Source organism: Petromyzon marinus, chromosome 60 (assembly GCF_048934315.1).
Source record: "Petromyzon marinus isolate PM22_M1 ecotype Great Lakes invasive population chromosome 60, UKy_Petmar_22M1.pri1.0, whole genome shotgun sequence".
Classification (NCBI taxonomy): domain Eukaryota; kingdom Metazoa; phylum Chordata; class Hyperoartia; order Petromyzontiformes; family Petromyzontidae; genus Petromyzon; species Petromyzon marinus.
The window spans coordinates 4,598,219-4,613,975 of record NC_133726.1 but is presented as its reverse complement, the minus strand read 5'-3'; the positions used below and the strand labels follow the sequence as shown (position 1 = coordinate 4,613,975).

The 15,757-nt window shown below is 53.0% G+C and overlaps 1 protein-coding gene across 3 annotated transcripts in view; it reads right to left on the bottom strand.

The window, feature by feature from the left end:
• Positions 1 to 15,757, bottom strand: part of LOC116955637 (glutamate receptor ionotropic, kainate 2-like) — a 112,853-nt gene that overhangs the window by 46,750 nt on the left and 50,346 nt on the right. For all 3 annotated transcript variants that reach the window (XM_076053278.1, XM_076053280.1, XM_076053279.1), the window contains exons 6-9: positions 14,827 to 15,008; positions 9,166 to 9,219; positions 4,744 to 4,959; positions 2,151 to 2,294 (exon numbers count right to left, since the gene is read on the bottom strand). In XM_076053278.1, coding sequence (XP_075909393.1) covers positions 2,151 to 2,294; positions 4,744 to 4,959; positions 9,166 to 9,219; positions 14,827 to 15,008 — 596 coding nt within the window. The remainder of the gene's footprint in view (positions 1 to 2,150; positions 2,295 to 4,743; positions 4,960 to 9,165; positions 9,220 to 14,826; positions 15,009 to 15,757) is intronic.

Sequence of the window (15,757 nt, the reverse complement as noted above, 5' to 3'; positions counted from 1 at the left end):
CAGACATACACACAGACACACACGGACACAGACAGATACACACACAGACAGACACACACAGACACAAACACACAGATACACACAGACACACACACACAGATACACACACAGACAGATACAAACAGACACACACAGACACACACACACACAGACACACACGGACACACACAGACACACACACAGACACACAGACACACACACAGACAATAACAACCGGCATTCGCCACTAAGTGGCGGTAACGTCACCACGACGCTTGTGCCAGGCTATGTGCACACACACAGACACACAAGTGTCAGACAAAATTCACGTCCTCAACACCCCCCCCCCCACTAACTCTCTTCTAGTCCTCATTCACACCAGTTTCTTCAAATGATGTATTGGCCCGAATTCGTTCACTTCACATCAAGACATCTCCTCTGGATATTCTCCCTGGCGGTCTGTTCAACTTGCAAACATCATTACCGACGTCTGTGGTTTTTTTCGGTAAAGTCACGTAGGTAGAAAAAAAATTAATGAAACGAAGCATAATTCATCACGACGTTTCGATCGCAACACAAATGGTCGTCCCCAGGCGGGGAAAAAAAAATCCACAGCTGGATTTATTTTTTTTATGCCCGAGGACTACCGCTTGCGTTGTGATCGAAATGTCGTGATATATTATTTTTTGTTATATTAATTTTTTTGTTATGCTCTACGTGACTTTACCGAAAGATCCAAAGACTATGGATTCCTGCAATCACGAAAGCTTCAAATCAAGATCATTACCAACGTTACTACCGGCATCATTACCAACATTACTACCAACATTACTACCAGCATCATTACCAACATTACTACCAACATTTCTACCGGCATCATTACCAACATTACTACCAACATTACTACCAACATTACTACCGGCATCATTACCAACATTACTACCAACATTTCTACCAACATTATACCAACATTATTACCAATATTACCACCAACATTTCTACCAACATTATACCAACATTATTATTACCAATGATAAAGGTTTTTTGGGTTAAATCGCGTTATTTATAAATGATGCTGGATGCAATTACCAGCGAAACGTCGTACTCAAACTGTAAATGTTGTGGATTCACTCTTCAACACACCGGTGGGCTAAAGTAGTGAATTATTTGTCTTTTGTCAACGTGACACTTTTTTGCTGATTGGCCGTGTCGGGTGGTGGAGGGTTACGACACATTTATAAATAACGCGATCTAACCCAAAAACCTTTATTATGAATAATATTGGTCGCGAAAGCCTACGTGTTAAACTGATTATTATTACCAACATTATTACCAACATTATACCAACATTATTACCAACATTATACCAACATTATTATTACCAACATTATTATTACCAACATTATACCAACATTATTATTACTACCAACGTTATTACTACCAACATTGCCAATGCCTCATTTTCCACTGGCTGTTACCCCCCCTCCCCCCCGTCTTAAAGGTCGACCAGGTATCCTCACTGCTTCAAAAACAATAAAACCCCCACCTGGCTTGGACAATGCCGACTGACCGACCGAGCGTGTGAGTGACTGACTGACCGAGCGTGTGAGTGACTGACTGAGTGTGTGAGTGACTGAACGACCGAGTGTGTGAGTGACTGACCGAGCGTGTGAGTGACTGACTGACCGAGCGTGTCAGTGACCGACCGAGCGAGTGACTGACTGATCGACCGAGCATGTGACTAACTGACCGAGCATGTGACTGACTCACCGACCGAGCGTGTGAGTGACTGACCGAGCGTGTGACTGACTGAACGACCGAGCGTGTGAGTGACTGACCGAGCGTGTCAGTGACTGACCGAGTGTGTGACTGATCGACCGAGTGTGTGACTGATCGACCGAGTGTGTGAGTGACTGACCGAGCGTGTCAGTGACCGACTGAGTGTGTGAGTGACTGACCGAGCGCGTGACTGACTGAACGACCGAGTGTGTGAGTGACCGAGCGAGCACGTGACTGACTGACTGACCGAGCGCGTGACTGACCGACCGAGCGTGTCAGTGACTGACCGAGCGTGTGACTGACTGACCGAGTGTGTGAGTGACTGACCGAGCACGTGACTGACTGACCGACCGGGTGCGTGAGTGACCGAGCGAGCGAGCGGCGCGTCGCACCTCCTTGATGAGCGCCATGTAGCGCGATCCGAAGCGCCAGGGCTTGTGCCGGTGGCACTGCAGGGAGCTGACGGTCATCTGTCCTGAGCGCTGCGACGCGAGCGACACCACGTGCACAGCGTCGTACATCAGCGCCGCGTCCGTCTGCACCCCAGAATCAGAATCCGATGAGCTATGAAGCTCTTTGATTTTATTTGCACACAGTTGTCCAGTCGGGGCACAGGAGGGTGAGTGAGAATGGGTGGGGTGGGGGGGGTGGCACGTGCCCCCCCCCAATGATCCGATCGAAATCCCTAATTTCGATCGGATCATTGGGGTTTATTAGTGATAAATCGGCATTTTGCGACCCCCCACTGCCACTGTGTAGCGTTTTATGATGTGCCAGGGACTCTATGAGATGATAGGACAATAGTCTGAGTCCATAAATGGCAATAAGTAACGGCAAAGCAGTTGTAAGTGACTCACAGAATTGTGCACAGTTGCGTCTACAGAGTCCACGACTTCCCTGAAGGCATCGACACCTTCAGCGAGCGCGATGCCGATCACACCACGCGGTTCCAATTCGACCCCTCGCCATCGATGTCTGCGTCATCGCTACACACGCGTCGTGTAACAAGCATGGGACAAGTCCTTACTTACTAACAACTCCTTACTTATTATCAACTCCTTACTAACTAACAACTCCTTACTTGCTAACAACTCCTTACTTACTAACAACTCCTTACTAACAACTCCTTACTAACAACTCCTTACTTACTGACAACTCCTTACTACTAACAACTCCTTACTAACAACTACTTACTAACAACTCCTTGCTTACTAACAACTCCTTACTAACGACTCCTCGCTTGCTAACAACTCCCTACTAACTAACAACTCCTATCTATCACTTCTCATTGCTGGAGGGGGTTTGCTCCCACCCTACCCGAAAATCCTGGCCCCGAGCCATCGGGGTCGCGGAGTCAAAGATTTTGCCCCGTGCGGGCCGCTCCTCATCGGATGCCGTTGATGCCCAACGCAAAAGTGCTCGCCACACGTGAACCACGCGCACGAAACTTCGCTCGCTCGCTCGCTCGATCGGTCTCGTCGATGCGATATTAAAACCACCTTCACGCGCCCAGCTCGGCTCATTCTCCCAGCAGCAGCATCAGCAGAGGCAGCGGTCACCACACGCATCGCCATCGCACGGCGCTTTCAGCCGCGCTTCCGCGGTCCGTCTGGAACGCTCTTCCGTTCCGATTTGAGGATGCTCACTGGGGAGCAGTGCACTTGTAAATCATCATCATCATCATCTCGATCGACAAAACTCATTTATTTAGAGCTGCTGCCTGTTGTTGTTGTTGTGTTGTTTAGTGTGTTGTCAGTCCTCGGCCGGGTTGGCTACGGACGTTGCGAAAGAAGTTCAACGAACGTGCTGCTGCTACTGTTGCTGCTGCTGTTGCTGCTGCTGCTGCTGTTGCTGTTGTTGCTACTGATGTCACTGTTACTACTGCTGCTGCTGTTGCTACTGATGTCACTGTTACTACTACTGCTGCTGTTGCTGCTGCTGCTGTTGCTGCTGCTGTTGTTGCTACTGATGTCACTGTTACTACTGCTGCTGCTGTTGCTACTGATGTCACTGTTACTACTACTGCTGCTGCTGTTGCTGCTGCTGTTGTTGCTACTGATGTCACTGTTACTACTGCTGCTGCTGTTGCTACTGATGTCACTGTTACTACTACTGCTGCTGTTGCTGCTGCTGCTGCTGTTGCTGCTGCTGTTGTTGCTACTGATGTCACTGTTACTACTGCTGCTGCTGTTGTTGCTGCTGATGTCACTGTTACCACTACTGCTGCTGTTGTTGCTACTGATGTCACTGTTACTACTACTGCTGCTGTTGCTACTGCTGCTGTTGCTACTGATGTCACTGTTGCTATTGCTGCTGTTACTACTGATGTCATTGCTGCTACTGCTGTTGCTACTGATGTCACTGCTGCTACTGCTGCTGTTACTACTGCTGCTGTTGCTACTGCTGCTGTTGCTACTGATGTCTGTTGCTATTGCTGCTGTTGCTACTGCTGCTGTTGCTACTGATGTCACTGTTGCTACGGCTGCTGTTGCTACTGATGTCATTGCTGCTACTGCTGTTGCTACTGATGCTGCTACTGCTGCTGTTGCTACTGATGTCATTGCTGCCACTGCTGTTGTTGCTACTGCTGTCCCTGCTGCTGCTGTTGCTACTGATGTCACTGCTGCTACTGCTGCTGTTGCTACTGCTGCTGTTGCTACTGATGTCACCGCTGCTGCTGTTGCTGTTGCTACTGATGTCACTGCTGCTACTGTTGCTGTTGCTACTGCTGCTGTTGCTACTGATGTCACTGCTGCTACTGTTGCTGTTGCTACTGCTGCTGTTGCTACTGATGTCATTGCTGCTACTGCTGTTGCTACTGATGCTGCTACTGCTGCTGTTGCTACTGATGTCACTGCTGCTACTGCTGCTGTTACTACTGCTGCTGTTGCTGCTGTTGCTACTGATGTCTGTTGCTACTGCTGCTCCTGTTGCTACTGCTGCTCACGCTGCTGCTGCCGCCGCAGATAGCTATGCGACAGCTACCGTCATGACGGAGGCCTGCAGCCCCTGCTGCTGCTGCTGCTGCTGCTGCCGCTGCTGCTGCTGCTGATACGTCGGTGGCTGCGGTGGGCCCACGCGCTCCATGCTCCAGCGGTCGAGGACGGCCTCCACGCTGGGTCTGTCGAGGCTCATGAGTCGGAACCCCGTGACGTTGACGCCCGTGTAGCGGTAGCGATCCAGGCTGAGGGCGAATAGGTCCTGGCGGGGGTGGGGTGGTGAGGGTGAGGGTGGGTGAGTGGGTGGTGAGGGTTTGGGGGGTGGTGAGGGTGGGGGGGTGGTGAGGGTGGGGGGGTGGTGAGGGTGGGTGGGTGAGTGAGTCGTGAGGATGGGTGAGTGGGTGGTGAGGGTGTGGGGGGTGGTGAGGGTGGGTGGGTGAGTGAGTCGTGAGGATGGGTGAGTGGGTGGTGAGGGTGTGGGGGGTGGTGAGGGTGGGTGGGTGAGTCGTGAGGATGGGTGAGTGGGTGGTGAGGGTGGGTGAGTGAGTGGGTGGTGAGGGTGGGTGGGTGAGTGGGTGGGTGGGTGGGTGATGAGGGTGGGTGGGTGAGTGGGTGGTGAGGGTGGATGGGTGAGTGGGTGGGTGAGTGGGTGGTGAGGGTGGGTGAGTGGGTGGTGAGGGTGGGTGGGTGATGAGGGTGGATTGGTGAGTGGGTGGTGTGAGTGGGTGGGTGAGTGGGTGGGTGGGTGATGAGGGTGGGTGGGTGAGTGGGTAGTGAGGGTGGATGGGTGAGTGGGTGGGTGAGTGAGTGGGTGGTGAGGGTTGGGTGGGTGAGTGAGTGGGTGGTGAGGGTGGATAGGTGAGTGGGTGGGTGAGTGGGTGGTGAGGGTAGGTGGGTGATGAGGGTGGGTGGGTGAGTGGGTGGTGAGAGTGGGTGGGTGAGTGGGTGGGTGGGTGGTTGGTGAGGGTGGGTAGGTGAGTGGATGGTGAGGGTGGGTGGGTGAGTGGGTGGTGAGGGTGGGTGGGTGGTGAGGGTGGGAGGGTGAGTGAGTGGGTGATGAGGGTGGGTGAGTGAGTGGTTTGTTGGTGAACGCCGAATGAATGAATGGTGGTGGTGATGTAGGTGGTGGTGTTGGTGGTGTTGGTGGTGGTGTTGGTGGTGTTGGTGGTGTTGGTGGTGGTGTTGGTGGTGTTGGTGGTGTTGGTGGTGGTGTTGGTGGTGTTGGTGGTGGTGTTGGTGGTGGTGTTGGTGGTGTTGGTGGTGTTGGTGGTGGTGTTGGTGTTGGTGGTGTTGGTGGTGGTGTTGGTGGTGGTGTTGGTGTTGGTGGTGTTGGTGGTGGTGTTGGTGGTGGTGTTGGTGGTGTTGGTGGTGTTGGTGTTGGTTGTGTTGGTGGTGGTGTGGCGCAGCATCGTCCAACTTTCTCTGCACCATACGTAGCCCACCGTGCTCATCGGAGGCGCGGTCTACGTGTGCTAAACTTCTTTCGCATCGCACGTTACAATCACGGCACGATCAATGCTGATTGCGATCACACGGAGCGGCTGTGTGTCTATCGACCCGACAGTGACGACCACGATGGCGAAGAATTCACTGTGTAAGACACAAAATCTATATATTCTTTTGTAGTAAGTGTTATTTCCTAATTGTTATGCCTCAAAAGTACAGAAAGTGTATATTATACACAGCAGTGATATTTAGAAATGTCGCTATTGTCAATTAAGAAAACGCGGTGTGCATTTGTGTCATTCCTTCACCTAAAGTCCTGGTCACAAAAGCAACGTTTGTGGGGAATAATAATAATAGCCACTTCTCTGTACTTTCGAGGCATAATCAATTAGAAAATAACACTTACTACCCAGGAAGACAAATCGTGTTACGTAGTGACATACAATGGAAGTGAAGTCAGCGTGGAGCGATGCTAGTCTTTGCTCGCAGTCCCTGTTCCAGCGGTGGAAATTCCACATTACCTATGGCAAGGGCCATTGCATTCGCTTCTGCGGCCGTCTGGTAACGCTCGTCCTCCCAATATTGGTGAAGGCACTGGAGCTCTGCACTTTTGAGTCACCATCCAGATTCACAGCTCATGGCTTTAGGACTGCGCTGTGCTGTTTAGCTCGTTGGCATTCTCCGGCCACGTCGGACGCTTGCGAAACGCTCTTCAACGTACGCGCAGCGCAGCCAGGCGTGTCTACGCGCCCCCCCCCCCTCTCTCTCGCTCAATCATCCTAAGCCACTGCTCTCGAGGAGCGGTGCCGGGTTGGCGAAGCGGAGTTCACGTGGATTCGAGCTCAGGTTCCGGCAGAACCTGAGCTACGGGTGGGGGGTGGAGGCAGCGCGCCCGTGTGGGTGTCGCGGGGGAGCGGTGGCGTGGCGCTTCGAGACCCCGAGATCGATCGACGCTCGCGGCCAACGCCAGTGTCGTTCACATCGCCACCCGGGGGAGACAAAGGCGGCCCAACCTTTCGTGAGCCGTGTCGGTATTCACGGGATGCTGCCTCTCGCTAACAGCACTTGCCCCAGCAGTCTGGCGGAGGCTATACGGGGCGTCTTTGTCTCTTGTTAGTGAATTCATAGGCGCTGCTACTCGCTAACAGCACATGCCCCTACAGTCTGGCGAATGCTATACGGGGCGTCTTTGTCTCTTGTTAGTGAATTCATAGGCGCTGCTACTCGCTAACAGCACTTTCCCCAACAGTCTGGCGAAGGCTATACGGGGCGTCTTTGTCTCTGTTAGTGATTTCATAGGCGCTGCTACTCGCTAACAGCACTTGCCCCAACAGTCTGGTGAAGGCTATACGGGGCGTCTTTGTCTCTTGTTAGTGAATTCATAGGCGCTGCTACTCGCTAACAGCACTTGCCCCAGCAGTCTGGTGAAGGCTATACGGGGGATCTTTGTGCGTGAGGTCCAGCCCTAGGTAGACTCAGCCTCAAATGAGTATCTGGTGCGGTGTGTAGGGAGACAAAGGCGGCCGGGTGGGTGGCCACCACGACGCCCGGCCGCCTTTGTCTCCCCAGAGGCGATGTTCACACACCACACCACTTAATTGTTTGAGGCTGAGTCGACCTAGGGGAGACCCAGGACCGGTTAAAATAATCGTCACCGGTGGTGGCCGTGAGCGGGATTTGAACTCGGATCGCCGGGTTCGTAGCGCGGCGCGCTAACCACTACACTACAATGCGTTACGCTTCCACATGCGCGGGTCACGTGACAGATCTGACGTCACAGCTCACTTGCCGTGGAAAAAAAATACGCATTATTGAGCTCCCCCCCCCCCCAAAAAAAATGTATTTTTATAATTTTTGCATGGTGCATAGTCTGGAAAGTACCCACATGGCAAATTTCCAGTTTGTTGCATGTCGGGAAGTACGCTAAACATTTTGAACAGACACACATATTCACAACTTTGCCTTTCATATATATGTGGAAATAAACGAACTAGTTAATGGATGGAATAAACTGCGTCCATTTACTTGTGTCCACTCACTCACCACGTGTGTGTCCACTCACTCACCACGTGTGTGTCCACTCACTCACCACGTGTGTGTCCACTCACTCACCACGTGTGTGTCCACTCACTCACCACGTGTGTGTCCACTCACTCACCACGTGTGTGTCCACTCACTCACCACGTGTGTGTCCACTCACTCACCACGTGTGTGTCCACTCACTCACCACGTGTGTGTCCACTCACTCACCACGTGTGTGTCCACTCACTCACCACGTGTGTGTCCGCTCACTCACCACGTGTGTGTCCGCTCACTCACCACGTGTGTGTCCACTCACTCACCTCGTGTGTGTCCACTCACTCACCACGTGTGTGTCCACTCACTCACCACGTGTGTGTCCACTCACTCACCACGTGTGTGTCCGCTCACTCACCACGTGTGTGTCCGCTCACTCACCACGTGTGTGTCCGCTCACTCACCACGTGTGTGTCCGCTCACTCACCACGTGTGTGTCCACTCACTCACCACGTGTGTGTCCACTCACTCACCACGTGTGTGTCCACTCACTCACCACGTGTGTGTCCACTCACTCACCACGTGTGTGTCCACTCACTCACCACGTGTGTGTCCACTCACTCACCTCGTGTGTGTCCACTCACACACCCACCCCACACGCACACACACCACACACCACCCACACACACACCCCACACACACACCCCACACACACCCCACACAGCCCACCCACACCCCACCCACGCCATGCACACACCACGAACACACACACCACACACCACCCACACACACACCCCCCACACACACACCCCACACACACCCCACCCACACGCCACCCACCCACTGCACACACACACACACACGACCATCCCACACACACACCACCCCCACCAACACACACGCACACACACCCACGTGTGTGCTTACTGCGAGTCTAGATTTGATTGATAACGCCCGCGGGCAATTCATCAGTGCCGGCGATTTTAGCAGACGGTGTCTCACTCACCAGAGTAGTGAAGATGTAGTGGTAATACTCTGTGATCATCCCCATGGTCATAGCCTGCACACACACACACACAGAATAAAGGAATAAAGACAAAGGTCCCCCGTATAGCCTTTATTTTTTTTCGGAAAGTAAGGGCAAGCTTTGTTCACGAGCGCACCCACAAAGCATCGCTCGTCTGTGACCCGTCCACCGGCTGTTCACGGCGCAACGAGACGCTGATGTGACTTGCCAAGACAAAGATGCCCCGTATAGCCTCAACAAACTACTGGGGCAAGTGCAGTGAGCGAGTAGCACCTTTGAAGGCCGGCGCCGGGCACACGAGGGGGGAATGGGTGGCCAGCACCAGGGCCGGCCCTCTTTGTCTCCCCGGTGGCGATGTTTACCACACATCGCACCAGGTAACTTATTTAAGGTTGAGTCGACCTAGGGGAGGCCGCAGGACCGGTTCGAATAATCGCCACTGTTTTTTTTTTGGTGGCGGTGAGCGTAAAATCGAACCCAGGTCGCCAGGTTTCAGTTGCGCTGTGAGCTGACGAAGGCAAACGCAAAAGGTCCCCCATGTAGCCTCGCCAAGGCCAATTCAGCCTCACGCGAGTACCTGGTGCAGTGTGCAGACGTCAGTGCTCGGGGAGACAAAGGCGGCCGGGCGCGGTGTTGGCCACCCGCCCCCTTGTGCCGGCCTTTCGTAGGCGCCGCTCGATTGGCAGCGCTTGCCCCAACAATGTGTTAAAAGTCTATACGGGAGGATCTTTGTCTTTGTGTTTGCACGTATGCATGCGCGCACGTGTGTAAACAATGCGGTCTTAATCAGAGATTAAGATTACTCATCAATATTTCCTGGCCGTGTAATCCTAATAGATTGTATATATATAATTAGGTAAATATGGTATGTAAATTTGTATACGCCTGACAGATATGCACGTGTGTGGGTGTGTGTGTGTCGAGAATCCGAACCGGTCCTGGACCTTCCCAAGGTCGACTCAGCCTCAAATGAGTACCTGGTGCGGTGCGTAAAAACATCGCCAGGAGGAAGACAAAGGCGGCTGGGCGTGGTGCTGGTCACACACCCCCTCGTGTGCCGTGTCGGCCTTCTTAGGTGATACTCGCAAACAGCACTTGCCCCAAAAGTCTGTTAAGGCTATACGGGTGATGTCTTGTCTTTGTTTAATTTTTTTGTGTGCTTTAAATGTGTGTAAGCTTGTGTGCATCTGCTTCGAGTGACTGTGCGTGTGTGTTGTATGAGTGAGCGTGTGTGTGTGTGTGCGTGTTTATTGTGGGGAGCGGTGGCGCAGCGGTTAGCGCACTGCGCTACGAAACACAGCGACCTGGGTTCGATTCCTGCTCATCGCCACCAACATCAGTGACGAATATCTGAACCGGTCACATCTTTACTGGGGAGACAAAAGTGGCCGGGCGCGATGCTGGACACCCACCCTCTCGTGCACTGTACCGGCCTTCATAAGTGCTACCTGCTAATAGCACTTGTCCCTACAGCCCGTTAAAGGCTACATGGGGGACATTTACCTTTGCACGTGTATCAAGTTGTGTTCAACGCGTGTGTCCAGCAACAACGAATGGCAGAGGAGCGACGCTCACAACAACGAGCGGAGCGCCGGGCGGTTAAAAACGCAGCGAGTTGGCACAGTGGGGAGCGCAGATGATGCATCTGCCAGTAGTCATCTCATTCATTTAAACAATAACACCAGGGTATGTCCCGTGACCTTCTGCACCTAGCCGGGCACATCAGTAAAACCCACAGCTACTGGGTCTGCGTCGTGACCTCATGCCAGCAGCGAGAGCCCCTCCCACACTTCACGTGACGACCTCACAGTGCACCTAGCCTGGCACAATCAAAGCAAACCTCCTGCTCAAATAATCATTGGCGATCGTCTCCCCGCTCAACAGCCCCTGCAGAGAGCTCAGTGGCGGAATACAATCCACAAAGCGGCAGCTATTTTATCGACCTCCGGATGGAGAGGGGATGATGGGCTGAGTCAATCCCGAGCCGTCCCCCCCCGGCCCCCCAATCCACAACCAAGATTTGAACTTACAATCTTCCCATCATCGAAGGCAGCTCCCCTCCGCAGCCGAGAGTCAGCCTCGGCAGATGCGACGGGACTGACTTCTATCCATCCTTGTTGATTTGCCCAAGCGTTTGACTTTACAACGCGACCCAGCCGCATCTGCGTGGCGGGCGAGTGCGTTGCGCGCGGCTCTTTAAGGCTTACTGCGAGCGCGTGCGAGCGAGCGTGCACGCGCTCGTGTGTTTGTTTACGCCTTTAATGTGACTGCGTGCGTCGCCGTGTTTAACGAGCGCGTTTAATTCGCCTCGACGAGACGAGTGTGTGCGTGAGTGCGCGAGTGTGTTGAGCGGAGTGGCGAGCGGTTCGCCGCGCCGCGCTATACTGAACCCGGCAAAAAAAAAAAACCCGAGTTCGATTCCCGCTCGCGGCTGCCAACGGCAGCGACGATTATCTGAGGTCGACTCAGACTCAAATGAGTAGCTGCTGCGGTGCGTAAGGCATCGCAACTGGGGAGACAAAGGCGGCCGTGCGTCGTGTTGGCCACCCGACCCCGTCGTGTGCCGTTCCGGCCTTGATCGGTGCTGCTCGCTAGCAGCACTTGCCCCAACAGGCTGCTAAGGCTGTAGGGGGACCTTTGTCTTTGTGTTTTTTTTTTTTGTGGAGCGGTAGTGTAGTGGTTAGGGCACTGGCCCTGCAAACTCGGCGGCCCGAGTTCGATTCCCGCTCACGACCAATTACAGTGGCGAACATCTGCACCGGTGCTGTGCCTCCGCGACTCAGCCTTAAATGAGAAACCGCTGCTGTTATGTAAACATTATCACTGGGAAGACAAAGGCGACCGGGTGCAGGCGTGGTGCTGTCCACAGCACCCCCTTCGTACTACTCGCGAAGCAGCACTTGCCCCCGCATCCTGTGTAGGCTATACGGGGGATCTTTAGATGCTTAGCGCGCGCGTGTGTGTTTAATTGTGTTTAATGGGTGCATTTGTGTTAAGCGTGCGCGTGTGTGTGTGTGTGTTTAACGAGCGAGTTTAATGCACGTGTTTATGAGTTCACAGTGTGTATATTTATAGTATGTTTACTCAGTATGTTTATCAGACTGTGCTGAGGTGTTGTGTTTGGTTAGTGTGGAGCGGTGGTGCAGCGGTTAGCGCGCTGCGATACGAACCCGGCGACCCGAGTTCGATTCCTGCCCACGGTCACCAACACCAGTGATTATTATGCCGTGTAACAACAACAAAAAACCTTACATTTTTGTTCCTGGGTAGTAAGTGTTATTTCCTAATTGCTTATGCCTCAAAAGGTGCAGAAAGTGGCTATTATTCCCCAAACACTTTGCTTTTGTGACCAGGACATTGATATTTTGAAATCTACCTATTGTCAATGAGAAAACGTGGTGTGCATTTGTGTAATTCCTACAACATAAAGTCCTGGTCATACGTTGTAGGCATAAGCAATACAAACAAATAACACTTACTACCCAGGGACAAAAAATCGTGTTACATAGCGAACTATCTGAACCGGTCCTGGGCCTTCCATAGGTCGACTCAGCCTTAAATGGGTACCTGGTGCGGTGTGTTAACATCACCACCGGGGAGACAAAGGCGGCCGGGCGTGGTGCTGGCCACCAACTCCTTCATGTGCAGCGCCGGCCTTCATAGGTGCTCGCTAACAGCTCTTGCCCCAACAGTTTGTTAGGCTACACGGGGTTCTTTGTATGGTTAATGCGTGTGTGTGAGCATAATGCATTCGTATTTTCTCTGTGTATATTCACCGTGTGCACGCGCCGTGTGTATTTTCTACAAGTGCGTGCTTAGGGCGCTGCTATTTAAAATAAAGGTTTGTTATTGTGAAGGTCACAGCAACTGATTTTGATCATTCGATTGTTCCACTGAAGGCACTGTGACAGTTTAAGGACGATTTCTAAATATTTACTGAGTGTTCCATGGAGTTCAGATATGGATCACAATCAATGCATTGAGTCACGGTGTAGGGGCTTAGACGCAGAGGAGGGGGTACTGAGTGGGTAGGTGAGTGAGTGGGTATGTGTGTGAGTAGGTGAGGGAGTAGTTGAGAGAGGGAGTAGTTGAGTGGGTACGTGAATGGTTAGATGAGTGGTTAGGTGAGTGAGTGCTTAGGTGAGTGGGTAGGTTAGTGAGTGAGGAGGTGAGTGAGTTGGTAGGTGAGTGGGTAGTTGAGTTAGTGGATCTCAGTCAATGGACAGAGTGTAGCAGCATAGATCCAGAGGGGAAGAGAAGGTGGAGGGGTACTGAGCCACTGGTGATGATTGGCATGACACCAAAGATCACCGACAATTATCATGTGACAGTGACGATCACCGACGATGATTGGTGTGACACTGACGATCACCGACGATGATTGGTGTGTCACCGATGATGATTGGCGTGACAGCGATGATCACCGACGATGATTGGTGTGACACCGACGATGATTGGTGTGACACCAACGATGATTGGTGTGACACCGACGATGATTGGCGTGACACCGACGATGATTGGCATGACACCGACGATGATTGGTGTGACACCGACGATGATTGGCGTGACACCGACGATGATTGGTGTGACACCGATGACCACCGACGATGATTGGCATGACACCGACGATGATTGGCGTGACACCGACGATGATTGGTGTGACACCGATGACCACCGACGATGATTGGCATGACACCGACGATGATTGGTGTGACACCGACGATGATTGGTGTGACACCGACGATGATTGGTGTGACACCGACGATGATTGGTGTGACACCGATGATGATTGGTGTGACACCGACGATGATTGGCGTGACACCAACGATGATTGGTGTGACACCAACGACGACTGGCGTGACACCGACGATGATTGGCATAACACCGACGATGATTGGTGTGACACCGACGATGATTGGCGTGACACCGATGACCACCGACGATGATTGGCATGACACCGACGATGATTGGCGTGACACCGAAGACGATTGGCGTGACACCGACGATGATTGGTGTGACACCGACGATGATTGGCGTGACACCGACGATGATTGGTGTGACACCGACGATGATTGGTGTGACACCGACGATGATTGGCGTGACACCAACGATGATTGGTGTGACACCAACGACGACTGGCGTGACACCGACGATGATTGGTGTGACACCGACGATGATTGGCGTGACACCGACGATGATTGGTGTGACACCGACGATGATTGGTGTGACACCGACGATGATTGGCGTGACACCAACGATGATTGGTGTGACACCAACGACGACTGGCGTGACACTGACGATGATTGGCATAACACCGACGATGATTGGTGTGACACCGACGATGATTGGCGTGACACCGATGACCACCGACGATGATTGGCATGACACCGACGATGATTGGCGTGACACCGACGACGACTGGCGTGACACCGACGATGATTGGCATAACACCGACGATGATTGGTGTGACACCGACGATGATTGGCGTGACACCGATGACCACCGACGATGATTGGCATGACACCGACGACGATTGGCGTGACACCGACGACGACTGGCGTGACACCGACGATGATTGGCGTGACACCGACGATGATTGGTGTGACACCGACGATGATTGCTACCGACGACGAGGGCGACCTGCTGGAGGATGTCGGCGGCGGTGGCGTGGCCGCAGTCGAAGATGGCGTGGAACTCGCGGCCGCGTTTCATCTCCTTGAGCAGCGGCTTGGAGTCGCGAACGTCGCCCGGCAGCTGGCGGATCTTGAGGCGCACGTTGTAGCGTGACGGCGCCTTGATCAGCTCCTGCAGGCGGATGAGGCCTGCCACCCGAGGATAACGTCGTCGTCGTCGAGATGATCGTCGGTGACGATGGTCGTCCAGATGAGTACAATCACCAGCACCACCACCACCAGCAGCACCACCATCAGTAGCACCACCACCACCATCAGTAGCACCACCATCAGTAGCACCACCAGCAGCAGCACCACCACCAGCACCACCACCACCACCAGCACCACCAGCACCACCACCACCACCATCAGTAGCACCACCATCAGTAGCACCACCAGCAGCAGCACCACCACCAGCACCACCACCACCACCAGCACCACCAGTATTACCATGACCAGCACTACCACCACCAACACTACCACAACCAGAAGCACCACCACAAGCGCTACCACTACCATCATTACCACCAGCACTACAATCACCACCAGCACTACCATCATTACCACCAGCACTACCATCACCAACACTACCACAACCAGAACAACCACCACCAGTACTACCACTACCATCATCACCACCAGCACTACCATCACCACCAGCGCTACCATCACCACCAGCACTACCATCACCACCAGCACTACCATCACCACCAGCACTACCATCACCACCAGCACTACCATCACCACCACCAGCACTACCATCATCACCATCAGCACTACCATCATCACCACCAGCACTACCATCATCACCACCAGCACTACCATCATCATCACGTCGTCGTTGCAGGCTTGGAGGGAAACGTGCAAACCACCAACAAACAACAACAACAACAACAACC